The following is a 24,719-nucleotide window of genomic DNA, read 5'->3' on the forward strand; positions in this document are numbered from 1 at the left end:
AACTGGACCAGGAACATTCTTTAATACTATGGCTATAATGACTTGACTGGACAAAGCCCAGGCTTCCAAGTTTAGCCCAAGAGGCCCTTCACAGACCAACAGTGCCTATGCTAACAACCTCATGTCCTGCCACCCTGCCTGCATCATTTCTCTCTCTGTGTGTATACAGAAATACATATGTGTATGTACATAAAATCAGCTTTACTGATATTTTACATACCATAAGGTTTACCCGCTTTAGGTACAATTCAATGAATTTTACCATGTTGCTTAGTTGTAAAGCCAACATCACAATCTAATTTCAGAATATTTCTATCACCCAAATTTCCATTTCTACGTAAAGGGGGGAAAAAACATGGCTAACTGCTGAAGGCTGCATTAACACTGAGGAAAAAACATGGCTAACTGCTGAAGGCTGCATTAACACTGAGGAAAAAACATGGCTAACTGCTGAAGGCTGCATTAACACTGAGGAAAAAACATGGCTAACTGCTGAAGGCTGCATTAACACTGAGGAAAAAACATGGCTAACTGCTGAAGGCTGCATTAACACTGAGGAAAAAACATGGCTAACTGCTGAAGGCTGCATTAACACTGAGGAAAAAACATGGCTAACTGCTGAAGGCTGCATTAACACTGAGGAAAAAACATGGCTAACTGCTGAAGGCTGCATTAACACTGAGGAAAAAACATGGCTAACTGCTGAAGGCTGCATTAACACTGAGGAAAAAACATGGCTAACTGCTGAAGGCTGCATTAACACTGAGGAAAAAACATGGCTAACTGCTGAAGGCTGCATTAACACTGAGGAAAAAACATGGCTAACTGCTGAAGGCTGCATTAACACTGAGGAAAAAACATGGCTAACTGCTGAAGGCTGCATTAACACTGAGGAAAAAACATGGCTAACTGCTGAAGGCTGCATTAACACTGAGGAAAAAACATGGCTAACTGCTGAAGGCTGCATTAACACTGAAATAGCTGCTTTTCTCTCTAAACCAGTTTAATCTCCCCTAAATTTAGTGTCCTGGATATTCCAGGAGTCTGAATCCGGCTTCAATTTTCAGGTTTTTTTTTTTAATCGAGGCAAATCGTATTGGTGGCAATAAATTTAGCACTGCTCTCAGTGCGTGACTGAAGGATACTTAAAAAGCTGATTTTCTTTCATAATCCCTAAAAAATATTTTTTTCCTGAAAAAGTTTTGTCGTTTCTCAATACACTTACTAGCTTCCCCTCGCGCTCTCTGGATTGCCTCAGGAAGTATTAGCTCATCAGCTCTGATTGGTTGACAGCTACTAATGACGCTCACTGATTGGGCAGCGATTCTCTTTGTTCCTTGGAAACTAATACAAATTCTTATCACTACTTGGTTTTTTTTCCATTCATTTTTCAGAGTCCCCTACCCGTATCTAGTGAGTGGAGGGGACTAAATTCCCATAATCTTTGCTGCCTGGGTTGTCAGCTCAGTATCATTCATGTTAATCATACACTGAGCTTTTTGGGTTAGCGGATACAGCTCTTCTTTTGTTTAGTTGGGCGGCCCTGAAAAGGGCCTTTTGTCTAGAAATGCAAGCTGTGGAGAAATCGGCAACCTCAGCCGCCAAAGCCGTAAAGGGTGCGTCCCTGGCGCTTGAGCGCGTAGACCACGTCCATGGCAGTGACCGTCTTACGCTTGGCGTGTTCCGTATAGGTGACAGCGTCACGGATCACGTTCTCCAAGAACACCTTGAGCACCCCTCGAGTCTCCTCGTAGATCAGACCAGATATCCGCTTGACCCCGCCACGCCGAGCAAGACGCCGGATGGCCGGCTTGGTGATGCCCTGGATGTTGTCACGCAACACCTTACGATGGCGCTTGGCACCCCCCTTACCCAAACCTTTCCCGCCCTTACCACGTCCAGACATGACTTCCCACAAAGTGAGTCAAGAGCAAGTGAGAGAATAGAGAAACCGATCTTTATATATCTACCTTCCCCCAACTCCCAAGTAGGCACAGAATAAAAAGTGCGCAGGCGGTAAACGTGACGTCTACAGTCCCCTCCCTTAACCCCTCCTCCAAGCCTCAGGAACTGGCGGGAGCAGCGGGTGGGGAAGGGTGGAGACACGAGGGTGGAACCAAACCATTGACCAATGGCCTTTATTTTCTTAGCAGAGTCACATCGTTGCGCTTTGAGGAACAAAGCGTTAAATGTAAACCCATTCTCATTCCAAATCTATTTTAAGCCGAATACCTTGAGATGAAGTATCGCTCTGCCGCACATGCTGGAGTGCACTGGTGCGATCTCGACTCACTGAAACCGCTGCCTGCAAGGTTCAAAGCGATTCTCCTGCCTCAGCCTCCTCGTGTAGCTGAGATTACGGGCGCTCGCCATCACGCCCAGTTTATCTTTGTATTTTTATTGGAGACCGGGTTTAGCTATGTTGGCTACGCTGGTCCCAATCTCCTGACCTCTAGTAATCTGCCAGCCTCAGCCCCCCTAAAGCGCTGGGATTGCAGGCGCGAGCCACCGTAACCGGCCAAAATTGAATGGTTTTCAAACCTTTTGGTGGTGAGCCGAAAAGAAGTGGCCCCAGTGCATTTCCTTTCCTCTAAGTTGCTTACAGCTACTTTACTTGAGCATGTGGTGGCTCTGAAAAGAGCCTTTGATTGGGCAGTGAGAGATGCCAGAGTAATTACGCCCGCTCTCCGCGGATGCGGCGAGCGAGCTGGATGTCCTTAGGCATGATAGTAACGCGCTTGGCGTGGATGGCGCACAGATTGGTGTCCTCAAACAACCCCACCAAGTAGGCCTCGCACGCCTCCTGCAGAGCCATCACAGCGGAACTCTGGAAACGCAGATCCGTTTTAAAGTCCTGCGCAATCTCGCGCACCAGACGCTGGAAAGGTAGTTTACGAATCAGCAGCTCTGTGGACTTCTGATAGCGGCGGATCTCGCGCAAAGCCACGGTGCCAGGGCGGTACCGGTGAGGCTTTTTCACCCCGCCGGTGGCCGGAGCGCTCTTGCGGGCCGCCTTGGTGGCCAGCTGTTTGCGCGGAGCCTTGCCTCCCGTAGACTTCCGAGCAGTTTGCTTAGTGCGAGCCATGACAAAAGAACACACGCACCACAAGGGCCAACAATAATGCAAGTACAGCCTCCAGCGGCTCTGCTATTTATAGTATGTAAAGTGCTGTGATTGGATGATAGAAGATGCTAGATATGACGTTACGAGCTCTGATTGGTCTATCTTTAAGCCATCAACAAACCTGCAGTTTCACTAGCTACTATGTTCTATTCCAAATCTACAGATTATTATTTTTTAAATGGCATTCTATTAGTTTAGTTTTGCTTTGTTCCGTGAGCTGGCCTCAACTCTTGGGCTCAAAGGATCCTCCCGCCTCAGCGTCCGGAGTAGCTGGGATTACAAGCCAAACCACTGCGTCGGCTTGGACTTGAACTTTTGTTCCCTTCTTCTACACGTCGTTTTCATAACCTGAAGGCACTTCTTCATAAAACAAGACATTGATCCAAAGGTATTATAGTTCTCCAGTTCTGCATAACCTTCAGCTTTTTAGGAGAGAACAAGAGAAAATATTGCTCACCTCCTCTCCGGAAATGTACCCTTTCCAGGAATTTCTGAAACCTTTCAGACGTGGATTCCTTTGTAACGCCTTGACTTAGAAGCGTTAATGAATCTGCAAAGCATCTCAAACATAGAATTACACTATCACTCATAGAAGCACTATCTATGAAACGTCTTTCTCTTGTTTACGCTCTCTGAATCCTATACTTGCAGCGTTCTGCAGCTTTTGTTTTCTAAAGCCTAGGTGTCTGCTGGTCGCAAAATGGCCGTTCTCCTTCACCGCCGCCAGGTACCACCAACTGGGATTGTTCCTTTTGCGAGCAGGAGGTGGACTCGGCCCAAGAGAAACTGGACTGTAATCCGCAAGGAACATAATTTAGCATTGCCAGAAGCTAATGCAATCATTTTTAAAGTCTCAAAACACTAAAGTATGTATTATGACCGCTTTTATATTAACAGGAGGCAGGCCATATTCTACCTTTTGATTGGTTTAGGCTATTTTGTCGAACAGCCACTTAGAAAACAGATCTAGTATCCTTCATTTGCATGGAGCGTTCCTATTTTATTTGAAGCCAGTTTAACCCAATAGAAACAGAGACAGAACCCATTATTTGAAATGGAAACTCCTGAATAAGATAATTCGAAGTATTTCCTTTTTAAAAGTTGCGTTTTTTCAGATACCTCGCTTATTACCCTAAGAAGGATTAATAGCTTTTAAAAGGGGTTTAGTTGCAAAAATGTTCCAAACGCGTATACCTGCGTTTCATAACTGACGAGCCGTCAAACCAAGATGCATAGTTTCCGACTATTATCTTCCAAATTCTTAGAAATTACGTGAAACATTTGAAAGCATGGCTTCTCAATAAAATGGGACGTAGGCAGCACTGCTGCAGAAGATATACACAATATTTATCTGGGACTCCTACATTATTTGGTTGACACGTTGTTTGAAGGAAAAGGGGAGAAGCTCAGGTTACTTAGCACTGTGCGGACTTATTTGAAAACTACAACAACACGAGCGGAAACAAGACTTCATTACGTCACTCTCCACTGTGCTAGGGGATTATACAGAATAGGACTGTGGAAGTGGATGTCGATTTAATAGCTGTTTATTCTCCAGTTACCTGAGTCTCTGACTGGGAATGTGAGGTCGTTTAGCTTATTGATACTCTGAAATGCTTTAACAGCCACAAAAAACTTAAAAGGAGGTTACCATAAAATCTTATCCCCAGGGTGTGCCGTTTGTTTTCACCCTAAGGGGACTTAAACTCCCAGCAGAATGCCTGTCAGGGATCCGATTTCATCTACCCAGCATTTATTTAACGCCTTTCGCAGGCTTGTGAGGCCCATAAATCTTTGTTGAATAAAAGAATGAGTTGACCATATCATGATAGGCTGATCGTATGTGCTAAGATGAAACACAGGTTGTAAACCTTAGCACCCATCTGGGGCATGTTGTATGGGTGAAAAGGGCACTGGAAATTCCTGAAGTGCATTGGACTGTAGAAATAAGTTGCAATTGCAGAAACTTTTCCACACTTTTGCAGCGTTAGTGAATGTTGGTGTTTTTTACGATTCATTCTTCTTTGACGTGAAAGGTATTCGCCAGACACATGGCTCTAAAACATTGCCAGAAAATGTAACAGTTGGTGACAACTAGCCCTAACGTGACCTAAAACCGGCGCTTTCCTCTCTCCCTCCCCAGTTATTCAAAACACTTAACTTTGCATTTCTTGCAAATTAAAAATGAACATCTCTGGCAACGGACCTTTAATAATTTCTAATAAAACTCCTCGGATGCTTATGGGGCTGCATTTAGAAACTACTCTCCCTCAACCCACTCCCTAAAAAGAGCTGCTTTTTGAGAGAGAAGCTGCACCCTCCGATGTTACTGGGGGGCAGTCTGCCTACAATTTCTTTCACAGCGAGGAAACCCGGGCAGATTTTTTGGTGTGGTTGCTTGCGATGAGCGAAGCTAGACCATAGGCCCTAGAGGTCCCCAGCAGCCTTCTGAGACTGGACGAAACCCTCGGCACTGCGAGGGGCAGGGCACTACAATCACTGCACAGTCCCACCCTATAAATATGCCGCGTCGGGGGCGTTTTTTTGCATCCTGCTTCATTAGGTTTTAACCGTTTACTTAGTGTACTCCCTCACCATGTCCTAAACCGCGCCTCCCGCTTCCGCCGATCCTGAGACACCTTCAGCTGGCAAGAAGGCCAAGAAACCAGCTAAGGTTGCAGCAGCCACCAAGAAGAAACCCGCAGACCCCTCTGTGCGGTGTTCGCACCAAGGGCTTGAGACAGCAGCGTGACTCGCCCCATCTTGGCTGCTGGACCTATCTGCACTCACCCATCTCGAGGGCAGTAGAGATGAGACAAAGGCCGCTGGCTGAGTGACTGAGGCAAAAACAGAATACAAAGCAAAGGTCTGCGGTTTATGAGGACATTGTGGTCTGCTTTCGTGTCCCCATCAGTCTCTGTGTAAGCGATAAACTTGCTGCAATTGAGATGCCTAAGAGGGACAAGAGACCCCTGCCCATATTTTCCCTGGAGCTAAGCCTTTGTTCTACATCCTGATGGAAAACAGGATTAACAAGCCACCTCAAGGGCGCCATTGTTTGCTTGCACTGTGTATCTTTGAAAAACATAAACTGCTTTGTAAACTATTACCACAAGCCCCCTTAAACTACTTGTGAGCGGTTATCACAAGCCCCTGATAACTATTTTTATGGAGTTTCTATTTCCTTTCTGTTTACCCCTTTTCTGCTGAGATAAAGTAAATGTAACAAGAAAAAAGGTATAAAAGCTGTAACCCACAAGAATAAACTTGCTGCGTTTTGACCATAAGTTACGCAGACCTCCAGACTCCGCTTTACTTTTTTCTTTCACTTCCGTGCACTCTCTCCCTCAGGTTGAACGAGACATCTACGTTGGCGGTCTTGGGGACTCCCACAGGTTGGTAGCCACCCCAGCGGCAGACGTGCCAGACCCTACTTTTGTGAGAAATATATGTGACCTAAGTCTTTTACATACACCTATCTATAAACATGCATGGTTTTGGTTTTTCCGTTTTATTTTTTAATATTTTGAGACAGGGTCTCACTCTGTTGTCCATGTAGACTGCAGTGGCATAATCACAGCTCACTGTAACCTCGAACTCCTGGGCTCAAGCTATCCTGCTACCTCAGCATCCAGAGTAGCTGGAATTGCATGCCCACACTACCATGCCAGGATAATGTTTTATTTTTTGTGGAGACAGTCTTACCATGTTGCCCAGACTGGTCTACAAACTGGCCTCAAGCAATCCTCGGCCTCCCAAAGTGTTGAGATTATAGTCACTGTGCCTGGCCTTGTATACATACATGGTTTGTCTTTTAATTAAGAGTATTAATTTAAAAAACAAAGGCTGGGTGAAGTGGCTCACACCTGTAATCCCCAGCACTTTGGGAAGCTGGGTGGGCAGATTGCTTGAGCTCAGGAGTTTGAGACCAGCCAAGGCAACATGGTGAAACCCTGTCTTTACAAAAAAATACAAAAATTAGCCAGGCCCAGTGGCATGTACCTGTAGTCCCAGCTCCTTGGGAGGCTAAAGTGGGAGGATGATTGGAATCCAGGAGGTAGAGGCTGCAGTGAGCAGAGATTGTGCCACTGCACTCAAGCCTGAGTAACAAAGTGAGATCCAGTCTCAAAACAAAAATAATAAAAATTTTTTACAATGTAGTTATATACACTTCTGCCGAGACTTTTCTAAAACTCTGTCATTAAAGAAAAAGAAATCCTTCATATGGAGTAGCATAAGTTATTGACCCATTTCTTTTTGATAAGTTTGGATGTTTCCAGTTACCACTTCTGAACTTGGTGCCATTGAATAGAATCACAGGGTTGAGACTGCTAGGTTTTAGGTTGTATTTTATTATTTTATTTGTTTTTTTAGACAGAGTCTCGCTCTGTCCCCCACACTGGAGTACAGTGGCATGACCTTGGCTGCAGCCTTGGCCTCGCAAGTTCAAGAGATTCTCATGCCTCCAGCCTCCCGAGTAGCTGGGATTACAGGCGCCTGCCACCACACCTGGCTAATTTTTGTATTTTTAGTAGAGATGGGGATTTGCCATGTTGGTCAGGCTGGTCTCAAACTCCTGGCCTCAAGTGATCCACCCACCTTATCCTCCCAAAATGCTGGGATTACAAGTGTGACCTTATCCTCCCAAAATGCTGGGATTACAGGCGCCTGCCACCACACCTGGCTAATTTTTGTATTTTTAGTAGAGATGGGGATTTGCCATGTTGGTCAGGCTGGTCTCAAACTCCTGGCCTCAAGTGATCCACCCACCTTATCCTCCCAAAATGCTGGGATTACAAGTGTGACCTTATCCTCCCAAAATGCTGGGATTACAAGTGTGAGCCATGGCACCAGGCCTGGACTTTGTCTTCTGTTTCATCAGTCCTTCTGTCTATTCAACACCAGGAAGCTAGTCTTAACCCTTCTCTCACACTCTGCTCAGCTGTTTCTCAGGCAGATCTCAGTAGGTCTGGTAACCTCCAGAACTGCTGCTCAGATTATTAAACAACCTGTCGTGGTTGGAAGTGTCAATGCTATTTTGATTTTCCACCTTTTTGTTTTAATGCAATTGGCAGACAATTGCAGCTTTCTTTCATCACCCCCGAGTTCAAATGATAGGAAATGAACTAGGAGAACACAGACACTCCGACTTGCGGGTCCCCTCACTCATCACCTGAAGACCTTGGAAATCAAAGCCCTGATCCCTCAAAGACAGATAGAGCAACGTATGATCATCACCACTACCTTGCTTTGTCCCAGTGCAGGTCAACCAAATGCGGTATTTTTAGTTTCTAACTCCATTTATTCAGCGTAAATTAATTATATATCCACTAAAATCCCAGAACTATTCTGAGAACTGAGGAAATGGCAGTGAAGAAAACAGACCAAATTTTCTGCCCTTATGTGATTTACATTATTTTCTTTGGGCTGGTTAAATGAAAGAGCCTCTGCTTTTTTCCTTAATCATCTAGGGGAGGCAGAAATAAAGGAGAATAATGATAAACCTGGAAATAGGGCCGGAGAGTATCAGAGAAGGAAGCCTTTGGGAAGGTGAAGATGTGGCAGCCAGTAGTCCCGTTGTAAAAGGATACAACTCCGGCCTCACAGTCCAGAAAAACTCCCACAACCAGGGGCTGCTCAGGCAGAAGAAGGGAAGTTGGGGGAGAAGTTAGCGCTACATAACCTTTCTTTTTGCACAGCCTTAGGGTCCAGAATCCAAACTGAGGCTCTTGCTTCATGCCAGTGCCCCTCTGCACATTTTCCACACAAACTCCTAAATCCCACCCAGTTCCTTCTCCAACATCCACTTCAAAGTAGCATCTTCCTGAGGTGAAGCCTTCACAACCCAAGACACAGGGCAAGGCACTAAATCTCCTGGAAGAAGTGTCCTGATTCTGCTGGGGGTATCCTCGAGTCACTTGTCTCCGATCTTCAGACAGAATTAGTTCATGATGAGCTGTATCTGGATCCAGAGTCACACTGACTGCAAAAACAAAACAAACACAAAACCACTTTCGTTGGTGCAAAGAACATAAGTTATTGTATTTTATTTATTTATTTATTTATTTTTTTGAGACCGAGTCGTACACTATCTTGGCTCACTGCAACCTCTGCCTCCCGGGTTCAGGCAATTCTGCCGCCTCAGTCTTCTGAGTAATTGAGTGTTTGCACCACCACAAGTGGCTAATTTTTATATTTTTAGTAGAGGTGGGGTTTCGCCATGTTGGCCAGGCTGGTCTTGAACTCCTGACCTCAGGTGATCCACCCTCCTTGGCTTCCCAAAGTGCTGGGATTACACAGGTGTGAGCAACCATGCTGAGCCACAAGTTACTTTCAATAAAACTAGCCTGTGTTCAAACCCAAGTATTGTTTCTTATAAACCGCGTGAGCTTAGGCAAGTCATTTAACTCTCTGAGCCTCAGTTTTGTTAATTATAAAGTGGAAATTATCATATTTGTTGCAAAGAAACGTGGGTGTTATTGAATATGCTATGTTTACTTAACACACAGTAAAATTCCTGATACACGGTAAGCACCTAATAAGTGGTAGTGATAATAATGTCATCAGCATCATCTTTGTCTTAGTCAAGGTACAGAACTAATCAGTTAATATGGTCACCATCCTGTCTGAAGTTCTTCTCCCATGCAAGACTTCCAGGAATCATGAAACAGCTGAGCATAAAGATAGCTTTTCCCTTCTCTACTGAATAACCACCAACACTGAGACTCAGGGAAGGAAAATGACTCAGCTAATGTCTTAGCTTGTTATTGGAAGACCCAGGTCTCAGGACACACGCCTAGTTCCATGACTTTTAATTATAAGCTCTTCTCTTTCCCCTCAGATAACGTTCCATACAGATTAGCATGAGGTGACAATACACTGAGGATCAATACACATGAAAAGTATCAGACTAGAGTCAAACAAGGCAGAAAAAAAATCTGATAACCTAAAGTGAGATACTGGACAGTATGCAGTTTTAAAAATAAATAATGGTAATAGGATGTTCTAACCAGAAGGTGAAGAAGCCACTGTGCTACTGGCTTAAACACTGATCAGCTGGTCCACGACAATAAAGGAATTCAAGTTCAAAAACTCTCCTGTGCTGGACGCTGTTTATTCTTCCAGATTATTCCCTCACCTTCCTGTCTTGCTCTGTGCCCAGGTAGGCTGACACCTGTGGTCACTTTCTGCCCTCTGGCTTCTGCTTGGTTCAGCCAATGGGAAGCACCAAAGGAGAACACAGGGCACAAAGATGCAGCCTGGGAGTATTCGGTACCCCCGTCCCTCACCACTGGCTATGATTTGGAGAGTCTACATTCCTCTGCCTCTGGGTGCACTCTCTCATCGTTACAGCTCCCTACACCTGCCACTTGAGGCCCAGAAGAGGTGATGGCTCTCTAAGTGTCCCTAGTTCTGGGCGCTTTCCTGTTCCTTCCTCCAAGATTTCCCAACTCCTCACCTTTGTAAATATCCTCTTTTCCAAACTCTATTCAGTCAGCTGTTATCCGCCTGACCCACAGAAGTTTGGGGTTTCATTCATGCTACCTGAATGACCCAGGAAATCCCATATTGAGAAATTAAAATGTTTACAGGGTAGTAATACCACTTGAGAGAAAATATCAATTGAATTTCTAAAATTCCACCTGTCTATTGCAGCGACACATAAACAAAAACATATAGAAAGACTGAAAGTTAAAAGATAGATGATATAATCATATAGCGGTTGTAGTATTATATCAAAAGATATTAAGTCAGAGCATTATTAAGAACGAAAGGAGGGACGTGGTGGCTCATGCCTGTAATCCCAGCACTTTGGGAGGTCAAGGCAGGCGGATCACTCGAAACCAATAGTTCAAGACCAGACTGATCCACATGGCGAAACCCTGTCTCTACTAAAAATACAACAATTATCTGGGCATTGTGACACATGCCTGTAATCTCAGCTACTTGGGAGGGTGAGGCACAAGAATCGTTTGAACTGGGGAGGTGGAGGTTGCAGTGAGCTATTTCGCCTCTGTACTCCTGCACCACAGCCTGGGCAATGGAGCAAGATGGCCAAAAAAAAAAAAAAAAAAAAAGGACAGAATGGCCGGAGGCGGTAGCGCGTGCCTATAGTCCCAGCTACTCGGGAGGCTTGAAATAGGGCTTCAAAATTAAGTAGACACATTTTCTATATGTTAACATATAACATGCGTATATGTTCACATATAGAAAATGTGTCTACTTAATTTTGAAACCCTATTTATCAAAAAGCAGGATGAAAATGCACAATGCCATCCACATGCTATAATAAGTTCCCATAAATCAGTAAGAAAAAAACCATTAAAAATTCTTAAACCACAGTAAATCATGGGTAAATCACAGAAGCCTGAAGAGCTACTAGTCATACAAAAAGAATCTCAACCTCACTAGTGCAATCAGAAAGATGCAAATTAAGTACACAATTAGGAACGATTTTAAATCCATAAGACTGTCAAAATCATAAATTATATAGGTAAAGACTCGGAGTTTTAAAGCAGTGAGAGCTCTTCTATTACTGGTGGAGTAGAAATGGAATAATTTCAATGTCTGTAGTATCTAGTAAAACTATGATATGCATCCCTCATACCAGTAAGTCACTCCAAGGTGCATTACATGTTTGTACAAACTTAGGGAAAGATATAGGTTGCCCTACCTAGAGAAGTCAGACTGGAAAGCGGGAGGAGAAACCTTGAACTTTCTCTTTATATCCTCTATAATGTTTGACTAATTAAAATTTATTTGTTGCATCTGCTTGAAGGCAATGTAAAATAAAATAAACATAAATTTAAAAATAAAAATAAATTATTCATATCACTTTTGTAATAAGAGAAATTTTAGGCCGGGCGCAGTGGCTCACACTTGTAATCCTAGCACTTTGGGAGGCTGAGTTGGGCAGATCACCTGAGATCAGAAGTTTGAGACCAGCCTGGCCAACATGGTGAAACCCCATGTCTACTAAAAATACAAAAATTAGCCAGGCATGGCGATGCACACCTGTAATCCCAGCTACCCAGGAGGCTGAGGCAGGAGAATCGCTGTAACCTGGGAAGGTGAGGCGGCAGTGAGCAGAGATTGTGCCACTACATAGTGGCCTGGGCAAAAGAGTGACACTCTGTCTCAGAAAAAACTAAAAAGAGAAAAATTTAATAAACAATGTTTAAGAGGTGAGAAATATTTAGTTAAAAGATAAGCCCATTTAAGAAACAGTTTCACTTGAACCATGTTGTGATTCCTTCTGTAAATGAGACTACGCAAATTAACTCAATGAAATCCCAGCAAAACTTACATAAAGTCAGGATGAAATATAGAGAGCTTTTGGGTTTCATTGTTGTTTGCTGTTGTGTAGTTGAGGGGAACACAGGTCTATAATTCCTTATCTGAAACCCGTGGAACCAAATGGGCTTTGCAATTCAAATTAGTTTAGAAGTTATAAAGGCCAAAAAATGCATATACTCTAACGTTCAACCCCATCAGGGCCTAAGACAGAGCCATGTAATCAAATTCATCAATATTTCTGCAGCGAAACATTTATTCAAATTAAGTGGGATAAACAAAGACTTTTAAATAGTCAGTGCAGTTCAGGTTTGGCCACTGTGGAAGACAGACTCAAGGGTGGCATTCCATGATTCCTGCCTCTTGGTGTTCACACCCTCATAAAATTCCTTCTCTCTGAGTGTGAGCAGGGTCTATGAATTGCTTCTGACCAATAGGATATAGCAAAGACGATGGGATATAATTTCTGTGATTACATTTCATTATGTAAGACTCTATCTTGCTAGCAGATTTGCTCTCAAGAATCTGTCTCCTGAGCTCTCTTTGAAGAAATAACTGGCCATGTTGGAAGCCCATGTGCAGAGAGCTGAGGGGTGGCCTGTAGAAGCTGAGGGCAACCTCCAGCCAACACTCAGAAACAACCAGGGCCCAAAGTCCTGCAACCATTAGGAAATAAATTCTGCCTGCTACCTGAGTGAGCTTGGAAGTGGATTCTCCCTTAACATGAGAGCCTCCAGATAAGAACACAGCCTGACCAACACCTTCACTACAGCCCTGTCAGACCCTAAGCAGCAGGCCCAACTAAGCTGTGCCCAGATTCCTGAACCACAAAAGTTTAGGTAATATACGGGTGTTGTATGACGGTGCTAAATTACGGTAAATTGTACTAATAGATTACTAATATAACCACCAAATCATTTCAGGGTCGGCCAGATTTTTGCAGCCAAATGAATCGTGATAAAACTTTCCATTTTCAGAATTTTTTGATTATACTTATGGATACAAATTTGTAGAAGTATAGTCAGCACTGATTTAAAAAATTAAGGGAGCTGGAAACTCAGTAAATGGTTCTAAAGTTTTGGAATCAGTAAATTGGTTATAACATTTTTCATCTGTGTTATGAGTCAAGTTCCTAAAATCATGTGAATGACAGGCTCTCGTACTCGCCAGCTTTCTTGCATTTCTTTAAGAGTTGACTGATACATTAATAATAAACACCGTGATCACATCCAATACCATGATGTGGTATTCTGATCATGTGTCAGTCACTGTGCTAAGCACCTTGTACATGTTGACGCATCTAATTTTGCTGACAACCCAATGAAGTGGGAGCTGTTAATATTTTTATTTTTCAGATGGGGAAACTGAGTCACCTGGAGTAATATAGCTAATAAGTGAAAGAATAAGAATTTGAAAAGTTTGTGCAGATAACCAGAATGCAATGCTCACTCACATCTAAGCAGTGAATCAGACTAACCAGGGAGAGAATGAAAGCTCTACTGAAATTAACAACCTCTGGCTGTGAGCCTGCCAAGGGACAGGTGGTAAACCTGGTTACTACATAAGGCCCCTTCCATTCAGAGCATTTAGGAATTCTTTAGTGCATATACCTTGATGACTCCTTAACATTTTCTTCACGTCAAAATAAAGCTCAGAAACATTGCACATAGTATGAAGCTCCAAGGAGACGGCCTCTGATGTTTCCAGCTTCACAGCTCCACTCCTAGAATAAGCAGAGGCAGGGTTTGCATTTCATTCAGTTCTATATACACACAGCCCTCCCCACTGCATTCCCACAGGACGTACCTGCTCAAAGTGTCATTCACATTCTATAAAGAAACAAAAACAAAAGGTGAGCACGGGAACATCAGTATTTCACAGGGCTTGGCATGCAGGGCTATTCATTGCTTTTCCCCAAGAAGTAAAGAGAGTTACCCCAGTCTTAGATATTGATGGATACTCAGAATAATTCCCACCAGTCTTAGATATTGACGGATACCCGGATGGTATAATTCCCACCAGCTTCTGGGAGATTCAGCATGGCAGGATGTTTCTCAACATTTGCATCTATTCCCTCCCTTGCTGAAGCCTGAGGGCCAGCAGCTATGCCCCTGCTCCCTCCGTCAAGACTTGCTTTTGGTAACTGGATTTCCTTCAGAGTGAGCCCAGATTAGAAATCAATTATCATAAAGGTCCACATCACTCATCTTTTATTCTTTTCCTTGTAGAGAAACAAGGAAACCTGAGATACACCTCCCTCTGTGCTTGACTGACCCAGTGCTTCCCAGGATGCTGCTGAGTATATTGGGTGACTGAGAAAAAAGGATTAAAATTGAGTGTTCACACCTCTCTTTTACTACCCTAAAATTGGACCCCCAGTGTGGCAGTGTTGGAAGGTGGGGCCTGGTGGAAGTGTTTGGGTCATAGGGGTGGATTATTCATAGATAGCTTGGTGCTGTTCTCATGGTAGTGAGTTCTCACTCTCTGGAGAATAGATTAGTTATTGCAGTAATGGATTAGTTCTCTTGAGAGCAAGTGTTCCAATGCAAGTTTCCTCCTTCTATTTGGCTCTCTGCACATGTCCACTTCCCCTCTGACATTCTCTGCCACTTTGTGCAGCACAAAATCCCTTACCAGGAGCCAGGGCCATGCTCTTGAGCTTCCCAGTCTGCATAACTATGTGCTAAATAAACCTCTTTAAAAAAAATAAAGTCCTTAGTGGTGAATCCACACACAGCCCTGAGACTGGGTCACTAAGACGATGGCAGCAGGTATCACACAGTGGTAAAGCAATCACGCTATATATTCAACCTCACAGTATAGGCACCAATCCTGTTAGTTAGAACCAGAATTAATGACTCCAGATGTTTATATTCAAATAGATACAGCTATAGACTGTACCATAACAGCTCTGGAGCAAGGGGTCTACAAGCAAATCAGGGAAAATGTTATCACTCATCTTGGCTGCCCCGCTTCATCACCCATCCGTCACCTAGAGGAGTAGTTGGGGAGAGAGTCTGACAGCCAGGGTTCTGTGCACACGGGCCAAGGAGGCAAACAGTGGCAAATATTATCCCATGGTTCCATTTGGCCAAGCTATGCTCAATCAGAAGTTTATTTTTCTAATTGACATAAAGGTACACTATAGAGTAGCGAAGGCCAGCCTGATGGCACTGATGTATTTCTAAAAGAAACATTACTTTATCGTCCATGCTTCCTTACCATTCTCCTCTAATGGCACAGTAACATACCTTTTTTCCCTGTTCCAAGTCCACAGCCTCACCTGCAGCAATTTTTGGGCTGAGCCCTGACATTTTTCCTCCAGTTCCAGGATGTGTCTATTGAGTTCGTCGCTCTTCAGCCCCAGACTGGCCTCACGGTCCCTCAGTCTACTCAGAGTCTGTTGTTCTTCTTTCTCCAGTCTCCAGAGATAACATTTCTCTTCCTCATGTAGGAAACTCTGGAGACTCTTAAAGTCAGACTGGATTTTTTGTCTCTGAATCTGTATCTTCTCCTGGAGTCAAGAAAGTATGGTCAAAAGGTGGAAATAAACCAAATGTCCATCTATGGATGATGGATAAACAAGAAGAAAGTCTGATACCTGCTGTGCATGATAAGCCTTGAAGACATTCAAGCAAAATAAGCCAGAAATAAAAGGGCAAATATTCCAAGACTTTGCTTATATGAAGTATCTAGAATAGTTAAGTTCAAAGAGACAGAAAGTAAAATAGTGGGTACGAAGTGTTGGCAAGACAGGAGAATGGAGAGTTACTGTTTAATGGGTAGTGGATTTCAGTTTGGAAGATGAAAGATGAAACCCAGTTGCAGTTTGGAGATGGTATGTGATAGTCGCACAACAACGTAACAATGTAGAAGTTCTTCGTTCCACTAAACTGTATGCTTAAAAGTGGTTAAATGCTTAAGTGTTGTATATATTTTAACACACACACACAGTGCAGTCAGTCACTTGGACATTATTTTCCCATGAGTCACTGAAGCTGGAAGAATGTCCCCAGGTTCCGGCTGCAGAGTCATGTGTGGGAGGCAGGCACTCACATGTGGGAGAGGCTATCTCAGATTCCTTATAGTCACTCAATTAATTTCCCTGTTCCTCAGTCAAGACAGGAGAAAGCTGGGTTAGGAGTGCAAGATAATTTGTGAAACTCGGGCCAACTTCAAACACTTTATCAATTACAAAGATAAAAAGAAGTTTTTACTTGGGATTTAAGAAGTTATTTCTGAGTCTGAGGGATTTTTCTTGAAGTAAAAGTTTATAATGAACATCAAGACTTGATTTTAAGACAATCAGGCTGGTAAGAGGGTCCACAATTCTTGGCAGGGGGAGCGCAGGGTGTGGCAGGCATTTATTATGGTTAACTGAAAAATATTTATCCACTACCCTAGGGTCATCTCAGCATTCCTATGTGTAAGACTGACAAAAATCAAATGAAAGTCTCATCTGAGATGTAAAATTGCAATTTCCTTTAGTGCTATCTAAATTAATGCAGTGGGAGTGTGTACTCAGGGTAACTTTAATCTATGCTGTTGGATTGCAGGCTTCAAACTTAGCCCAAATAAACTCTCTACTTAGCTTAAAAAATATAAAAATTTGAAAATTAAAATAAATTCATACAGTGTTTTGCTGACTATGATGCAGCAGAAGTGTCTGACTTAGGATGAAGTGGAATGTTTGTGTAGGGAACAGGTGCAGCTTTAACTCTTATATAGGTGGGTTTTCATATATGTTAATAACAATCAAGGTCTTTGTTGTCCAAGATCCTAGAAATGAGAGAAGTAAGAGTGTACTCAGGAGCTCCAGATCAACATCCACAAACAAAGGATCAGAGTAGAGGTTAGAAAGGACCCTTGCAAGAGGGAAAACTGGGAATCGGTTTGTGGGATTTTACTGCAAGCTAGTGAATGACATAAAAGTTGGTGCAAAAGTAGTTGTAGTTTTTGCCTTTACTTTGAATGGCAAAAACCACAATCACTTTTGCACAAACCTAAATATTTCCACAAAAGAATGTGGCTCTGATACTGTGGAGGCTGGTCGGCCACAGAAATAGTCTGAGAGCCCCTACAGTCTGTAGTTGCAAGTGTGTCGGTTGTATGACTTATAATGTACTTTTAAATCAAGTGTATTTCCTTCAGCCTCATCAGCTTGAGTAGTATGAATTTGAATCTGGAGTCATCCTGCTTTCCAAGTGTTCACAAAGGTTGGCTTCTATACCTGAAAACTTGAGAGCCAGATGCTCTGCCATGGTAAAAGTGCCAGGGTAATGAGTTGAGGCCTGCAAACCAGGTTTATTTTGAGGTATTTAAAGTTTGAGGCCTAGTCAAGGCTTGTTCTAGGTAAACAGGCAGAGCAATTCTGCTGCTTTTGACTGAGGTATCAGGAATTGCAGCCAACTGTGGTTGAAAGATGGAAGGGGTTGGTGCTCAATTCTCATGGATGTAAACGACTAGAGGCATAAATATCAATAATGGTTTCTTCCTTGGGTTTCGTTTTTTTGATCTGGTTCAGTGAGAATAAATCATCATTGTGCTTTACCTCCATCATCCCCTATGCCTAAGCTCTAGAATGGAAAATAGCTTGAGATCAATGAAGTCAGATTCTTACTTTCCATTTAGTTATTTGTATTGCTGTGAACAGCTTCTGCTCCGTACATCTGTCTTCAAGTTGCCTCAAATTTGTCACAGCATTCTGGAGCTTTTCCTGAAGGAAAAATTCGATAAGTGAAGTCTATTCAATTTGACTCTTCATTAGGGACCTAGGGGGGAATCCCAGCCTTTCAAGATATATTTGAATAATAGCGAATAGCTATTGAGTTCTCATCGCTTTTTGCTAGAGAGCATGCTAAAGGCTATATGTGCTCCTGCATATACTTGGCAACCCTCAACAGCGGGTAGGTTTTTAAACATCATTCTGTGCTGTAGAAAATGAGGCGAACAAAGGGGTAACATAACTTGCCCAAAGTTATATAATTGGCAGGTGGTGGAGCTACAATTGCAACCTCATCTGCTTACCCAGAGCCTGAGCTATACCCACCACTGGAATCCTGCCAGGAAAAGGCTGTACACAGAACAAGGTAATCATCATCTAAAAGATTTTGTAAAATAACATGGTGGACCATGCAGAACCAATACCAATGGCACAGATAAAATATTTTGTCTTATGAGTCAGGAGAAATCAGGGTGCCAGCTGGTTATTAGAAACAGTTTATGGAAAACAGGAATTCTGGTTTCTTTTGAAGAATGGTATCATGAAACCAATTTAAAATGATTCATGTCAACCTTTAGCTTATTCCTCAAAAAAGTTTCTCATATTGCTATTGAAAGTGATTTGAAGCTGACCCAAATTGCTAGTTGTAGTCAATGCTAAAAGAATTGTCTCCTGTCCGCTGTAAACCCGACAAGTATGCTCATCAATTCTCGAGCATTCTCGGGAAAGAGCTCTGTGTAACTGTTTTAGCAAAAGATGACATTGCCGTTTCTATATGCCAAGTGCTATTCTATGCTTTCTATGTTTTAATGTCCTTAAGGTTTTAACAACTTCCTGGGTGTGTGTGTTAGAAAGGGGAGACACTGCCATTATCCCCATTTACAGATGGGGAAACCAAGGCATCGAGACATTAAATAACGTGCCCAAAATTGGCCATCTGGTAAAGTGACCAAACAATTTCAACATAAGCAGGCTCCTTTTCTTACTACTTGTTGGGAAAGTAATTCAGTGGGAATATCATCGTTGCAATTAGTAGCTGCTCCATGGAGTTTAAGGAAGAGCTGCCATGAGCTGAGTGATGGTTAGGATTGACATGTCCTTAGGACTTAGAGCCTTTATACAAGACCACCTCGGGCTCATGGGTCAGAATAAGGGGCCTGACAACGTTTTCCTCAAATTTAGACAAGACAGAGAAGGAAAAAGGACATCAGGACTATGCCCATTCCTCTAAGCTGGCAACGGCAAAGTCCCACCTTCCTTAATATGCTTTCTGACAGGAAACCTGGCTGGTACATAAAACCCCTCTGCTTCACCTTCCACAACCAAGTATTTCCAAATATTTGAGTCTTCTTCCTGAATCTTGCTTAAAATCTGCCCTCTCCTCCCTTTCTTACAGGGATAGTTTAAATCTTACTCCTTGATATTCCTTTTATTATCGGCATGCTGGAGTAGCTGGGCACAGTGGTTCACACTTCTAATCCCAGCACTTTGGGAAGCTGAGGTGGGAGGGAGACCAGGGGTTTGAGACCAGCGTAAGCAACAAAGCCAGACCGTGTCTCTACAAAAAAAAATTTTTAAACCTGTATATGGTGGCGCATGCCCATCCTAGCTACTTGGGAGGCTGAGGTGGGAGGACTGCTTGAGCCCAGGAGGTCGAGGCTGCAGTGAACCGAGATCGCACCACTGCACTCCAGCCTGTACGGAGCAAGACCCTGTCTCGAAAACAAACGCACAACAACAACAAAAAGAGTAGAGGTACCAGAGTGATACTTTTAATGTCACTGACCCTTCATCCCCCAAATGAAAATCCTCCATTAGCTGTTCAATTTTTGTGTCCTTCGGGAGTCACTTCTGAAATGAACCACTCCCTACCCTAACAGTCCCTCCCACCACCAAAACCAGGGACCTCCAGGCAGACATTTTTGATGGTTTGTCTTCTTTACTAGACTGTGGATACCTAACAGGTGATGCATCTTTCTTCCCTGTTTTCAGGCCCTATCCCATGGGTTTACATATTGTGGTTTTTCAAATTAGATGCATGGTGTGATGCAAGAAAAAATGTGGGTGTTTGGTCTGGGAACAATCTGTTCTAAAGCAGGGGGAAATTCATCATAACACAAATGGATAGGCATCAGAGTCCGACCATCCCACTGAGGTCAGGATGGACAGTCTAGAAAACAAGGAATCATCAATATTTTTCAGAAGAATGACAGGATAAAAACTGTATTTCCAAGTCATAATGTCAGGTTTCAGGGTAAATCGTCTCAGCTCCTAGGGAGCAGGATAAGACTCAGGTACTTGCCAAGGCCCCCTGCACCACACACTCACCTTGTAGCCCTGGCATACCTCTTCAACAAGCACTGTGGTATGACCTTTATGCTGCGGTGCCCGCTCACAGCGCCAGCAGATGAGCCGTCCTTCATCTTCACAGAACAGGTGGAGCTGCTCTCTGTGTTCCTCACATGACATTTCGTGATCCATCTCTTTGAGAGCTTCAATAAGGTTTCCCAGCTGCTTGTTGGGTCTGACGCTATCCAAGTGGAATGGAGCCCGGCACTGGGGACACCAGAGCATCTTCTGCCTCAGTTGCTTTTGGCTTGGGTTTTTAAAGAAGTCCATTATACACAACTGGCAGTAGCTGTGTCCACAGTTGACGCTTACTGGGTTCGTCATCAGGCTCAGGCAGATGGAGCAGGTGGCTTCCTCCATCATCCTCTTGGTGCTGGTGGTTGAGGCCATAGCTTTTCTTGAAAAGCTCCAATATTGGCTCTAGAGATGGAGATGAAGCAGCCAGAATTTTCCAGTGATGAAAATACACCTCAGCTGCACCGCTCTGTGATGATGAGCTGGTTGCTACTGACTTCCACAGGTCTTGAAGCTGTCGACCTAAAAGGGAAAAGCTCAGGTTGAGTTTGGGCAAAGTTTGAGAACTGCAACTCAGGTGCAAAGTTTCAAGTTGCCCTCATTAGCAAGCAGTTACAAGTAGTTGTTTAAAGGAAAAGAAGAAGCAGTTTTAGAGTTGTTTACCAATAATTTACATTAAAATAATATAAGCTTTTGATTGGCTGTACATTGTTCTTTGTATTACAGATCTCAGGAATATGCAGGTAATGGGTGAGGCAGCTAGTCAGGAACAAAATGCTTTTAAACATGGGGTCTTCTCTGAAGATCCACACTCCTGTCTCACCGGTCCTGATAAAGTTTGATACTTTTAAACATGGGTCTTATCTGAAGATCCACACTCCTGTCTCTGGTCCTGATAAAGTTTAATACTCCCCATAGCTCAGACTGCTCTAAGCTATTTTTCCTTTCTCAGAGTCTTCTAATTTTTTTAATTTTTCTTTATGAGACAAGTTCTCACTCTCTTGCCCAGGCTGTAGTGGAGTACAGTGGCATGACCACAGCTCACTGCAGCCTCGACCTCCTGGGTTCAAGCAATCCTCCTGCCTCATCCTGGCAGAGAATCTGGGACTACAGGTATGTGCCACCATGCCCAGCGAAAGTCTTCTCTCTAGAAAGAAAAATGCATTGGGATTTAGAGGACGCACAAACGTGTAGTTGTGCAGCTAATACAGTAGCCACTATCATGAGTGAGAATTTAAATTTAACTTAATAAAAATTAAATTAAATGAACGAATTCAGTTTTTCTGTTCCATTTGCCACATTTCGATTGCTTAATAGTTGCATGTGGCTAGTGACTACATAAAAGCCCCAATATACAACATTCTATTATCACGGAAAGTTACCTTGCACCAGACACTGAAAGAAGCAATGCAGGCTTCCTCACAAAAGCCGCGAGAGAGCGAGCTCTGGGAGGGTGAAACTCTTTCCTATTCTTAGTTGCTTCAACAAAAATTGGTATCAGGTCCGCACGGCTCACACCTGTAACCCCATGATTTTGGGAGGTTGAGGCGGGTGGATCACGTGAGGTTAGGAGTTTGAGACAAGCCTGACCAACATGGCAAAACCTCATCTCTACTAAAAATACAAAAAGTTAGCTGGGCATGGTGGTTGCACATCTGTAATCCCAGCTACTCGGGAGGCTGAGGAAGGAGACTCGCTTGAGCTCTGGAGGGGAGGTTGCAGGGAGCCCAGATCATGCCCCTGCACTCCAGCCTGGCTGAAAGAGTGAGAATCTGTCTCAAAAATAAAAAACAAACAAACAAACAAACAAAAAACGAATAATTGGTAGCAGAATTACTGTTTGTAATTGGTAGTAATGCCCAGGCAATTGGGTAATCTATGATAGATTCCACTGAAGGAGTATGGAAACTTCACCCCAATATATGGCTCCCAGGTATAATGAGTATTTTGAATTAAAGGCCCGTAGAGATCAGATGCTGGAAGAGATTTTTTCCCATCTACATAAAGACCAGTCAGACAAGCCAAGGAGAACAATTGTCTTTCCTTCCAACCCCTATTATCTCATTTCGTACTGAAGAAAAGAGGACTAAGAATGTAACCAGATCTAATCAGACACTTTCACAAAATAATGTCTGTCTCTCAAGCTCGTTCATTTTCCAAAGAGAATCATTTACAAGTTAAACTCTCTGCTCTCATTCGTTCATCTTTCCAAATATTCATTTATTCTCTCTAGTCATCGTTTACTGCCCTTCAGCATAATTACCTATATTCATATCACCCTTCCTCTCTGAAATAAGGCTATAAAAGTATGTGAGCCCCATTGGAAGAGGGGTAATCACTCTGATTCTACCTTATGTACAGGTTAATAAATTTGTATGCCTTTTTTCCAATCAACCTGCCTTTTGTGAATTCACTTTGCAGCGACCTTTCAAAAGGCAAAGAGGAAGTTTTCCCTTGGCTCCTATACCCATCATGACAATCAAATTTGACTCCACCTCAAACCCCCCCCCCCATCCCCCACAAAGAACAACTAACACGGGTTAATAAAGTGGTTTTTTTTGCTTTTTGTTTTTGCGTTTAGGAACGGAGGTATAATAGGCAAAAGAAAGAGAAAGGAGAACAGTGAATAGGTCTCTCTCCTGCCAAGGCGGGAGGTGGGGGGGGGCACCTAATGACTTCCCTGGCTAATAAGGTCTTGCTAGAGACCCCACAAGGAGGATAATGGAAGCAATCAAGGCAACCAGAAAAACCGGAAGAACAAGTTCATCCTTTTCATGCCCTTTCCCTAAACTGAGGGAGTGAGAACTGCAAAGCGGGCTGCGAAGCAGAGGGTTTGGTCCTGAGAAACAGTTATCTCTTCGGAGCAGAGCTCTTGCAGAACTAGGAAGTTTACTGTTAATATCTCTTCTCCAGGACGGGACCTATCTCAAGTGACAAGTTCAGAGTGATTGCAATATAGAGTTTGCAGACCCAAGGAGGTAGGGAAGGCAGAAAGAAGATGGGGGAAGCCAGGTATTTGGGGTGCTGGACCCCCTAGGCAACGGAGGAGTGACCAGGAGCAAAAAAGTCTGCCCCTTCTGAGAGCGGGCTCTCTCTGCATCCCCACCCCCACCCCACACACCCCTAGCCCTGGGAGCTCCTCTAGGACAGGGACAGAGTTGGGAGGAAGTTTGAGGACAGGCACCGAGTACGCTGTTCTCGTCTCGCAACCAGGTCAGTCTCTTGGAGCCACACAGAGTTTCTTCTGAAGGCGTGCATTCCTCTGCAGGCTACTTCCTCCAGTGACACACCAGGCCCCTCTGCCAGGGGCACTATGCTCCTGGGGAGAAGGGGCTCCCCTCCTTCCAAGGCTCCGGGGTTCCTGTCCTGGGCCCCACTCACCTAACTTCTTCTTCTGAGATTTGATGTAAAGTTTGGTGACAGAAAGGGTGGCAAAAGAGGTGAGCGCTCTAAAACAAAGCTAGTCCAGATCATTTTCAGAGTTTGAGGGTCCCTGTGGTCAGGAAATATATCCTCCGCCCCACCTGCCGCCAGCACACACTCACATATCCACTGAGAAAACCTTGGTCTGGACCTTTTCCGTAACGTACACTGCTCAGACACTTACATATTTGCTGCTAGTCCCCTCCGCAGCTGCCACTTCCTGAGGCCTGGGTCAGGAAGTCAACTCGACTGGATTAAACAGAAGTGAAACTACCGCGGGAGGCGGGGCTCCTAAGATTCGGGAGAAAACTAGTGACGTTGTTCATATATTTGGCACTCAGTCTCTCCTGTAAAGGAGGAGGAAACGTAGGAAAAAATATCCTTCTTTTACAGCAATAAAAAGAAGGAACCAATTCATAACCCAGTAAACTAACATGTGACCAAACGAAGTATGCAAAAGCAGGAAGCCTGCGGAGAATCAGTTCACAGACTCGGATCTGAGATCTTTCTACTTTTACCACCAACTCCCCTGGGAGTCCTTAAGCCTTCCTAGCTGATGTTATTATTATTTTTTTTTTTTTCTATTTCTAGGTTGCTTATGGTTTTATAACTGCTCTGAAGGGTGGTGGAAAAGGGGTGGTAACAGCAGTAAGGCTCACTGGCATCTGAGTCAGCCTTCTATCTATCTTCTCTGTCCCATTCTGTGTCTCCTTTTTCTCCTTACGGTCCTGCAGATCTCAGATCTTTTTCAATTGCCAGGGTCAGCCACCCAGGACAGATAATGGGAGTCAC

General features: G+C 43.6%; 3 protein-coding genes across 12 annotated transcripts in view; all 3 read right to left on the reverse strand.

Annotated features, from left to right (window-relative positions):
* Positions 1 to 1,335: 1,335 nt before the first annotated feature.
* LOC100403391 (histone H4) lies at positions 1,336 to 1,936 on the reverse strand. Its single transcript, XM_035297325.3, has one exon. The coding sequence runs from the start codon at positions 1,904 to 1,906 to the stop codon at positions 1,595 to 1,597; it is 312 nt and encodes a 103-aa protein (XP_035153216.1). The 5' UTR covers positions 1,907 to 1,936; the 3' UTR covers positions 1,336 to 1,594.
* A 4-nt stretch (positions 1,937 to 1,940) lies between these two features.
* H3C1 (H3 clustered histone 1) lies at positions 1,941 to 3,125 on the reverse strand. The gene has a single exon (XM_035297309.3). It carries the CDS (start codon positions 3,083 to 3,085, stop codon positions 2,675 to 2,677), a length of 411 nt encoding a protein of 136 aa, XP_035153200.1. The 5' UTR covers positions 3,086 to 3,125; the 3' UTR covers positions 1,941 to 2,674.
* Positions 3,126 to 7,456: 4,331 nt separating this feature from the next.
* The window catches only part of TRIM38 (tripartite motif containing 38), a 183,565-nt gene continuing 166,302 nt past the window's right edge, over positions 7,457 to 24,719 (reverse strand). For 6 of the 10 annotated variants that reach the window (XM_035297357.3, XM_035297351.3, XM_035297353.3 and 3 more), the window contains 6 exons: positions 20,469 to 21,026; positions 18,039 to 18,134; positions 15,702 to 15,932; positions 14,225 to 14,247; positions 14,029 to 14,141; positions 7,457 to 9,107 (listed from right to left, as the gene is read on the reverse strand). In XM_035297357.3, the coding sequence (XP_035153248.1) occupies positions 8,584 to 9,107; positions 14,029 to 14,141; positions 14,225 to 14,247; positions 15,702 to 15,932; positions 18,039 to 18,134; positions 20,469 to 20,879 (1,398 nt within the window). In that variant the 5' untranslated portion in view covers positions 20,880 to 21,026 and the 3' untranslated portion in view covers positions 7,457 to 8,583. Of the gene's footprint in view, positions 9,108 to 14,028; positions 14,142 to 14,224; positions 14,248 to 15,701; positions 15,933 to 18,038; positions 18,135 to 20,468; positions 21,027 to 23,885; positions 24,200 to 24,719 lie in introns of those variants that run through there. The other 4 variants (XM_017970839.4, XM_002746128.6, XM_017970837.4 and 1 more) reach the window with 4 other exon arrangements.

This window comes from Callithrix jacchus, chromosome 4 (genome assembly GCF_049354715.1).
Source record: "Callithrix jacchus isolate 240 chromosome 4, calJac240_pri, whole genome shotgun sequence".
Lineage (NCBI taxonomy): Eukaryota > Metazoa > Chordata > Mammalia > Primates > Cebidae > Callithrix > Callithrix jacchus.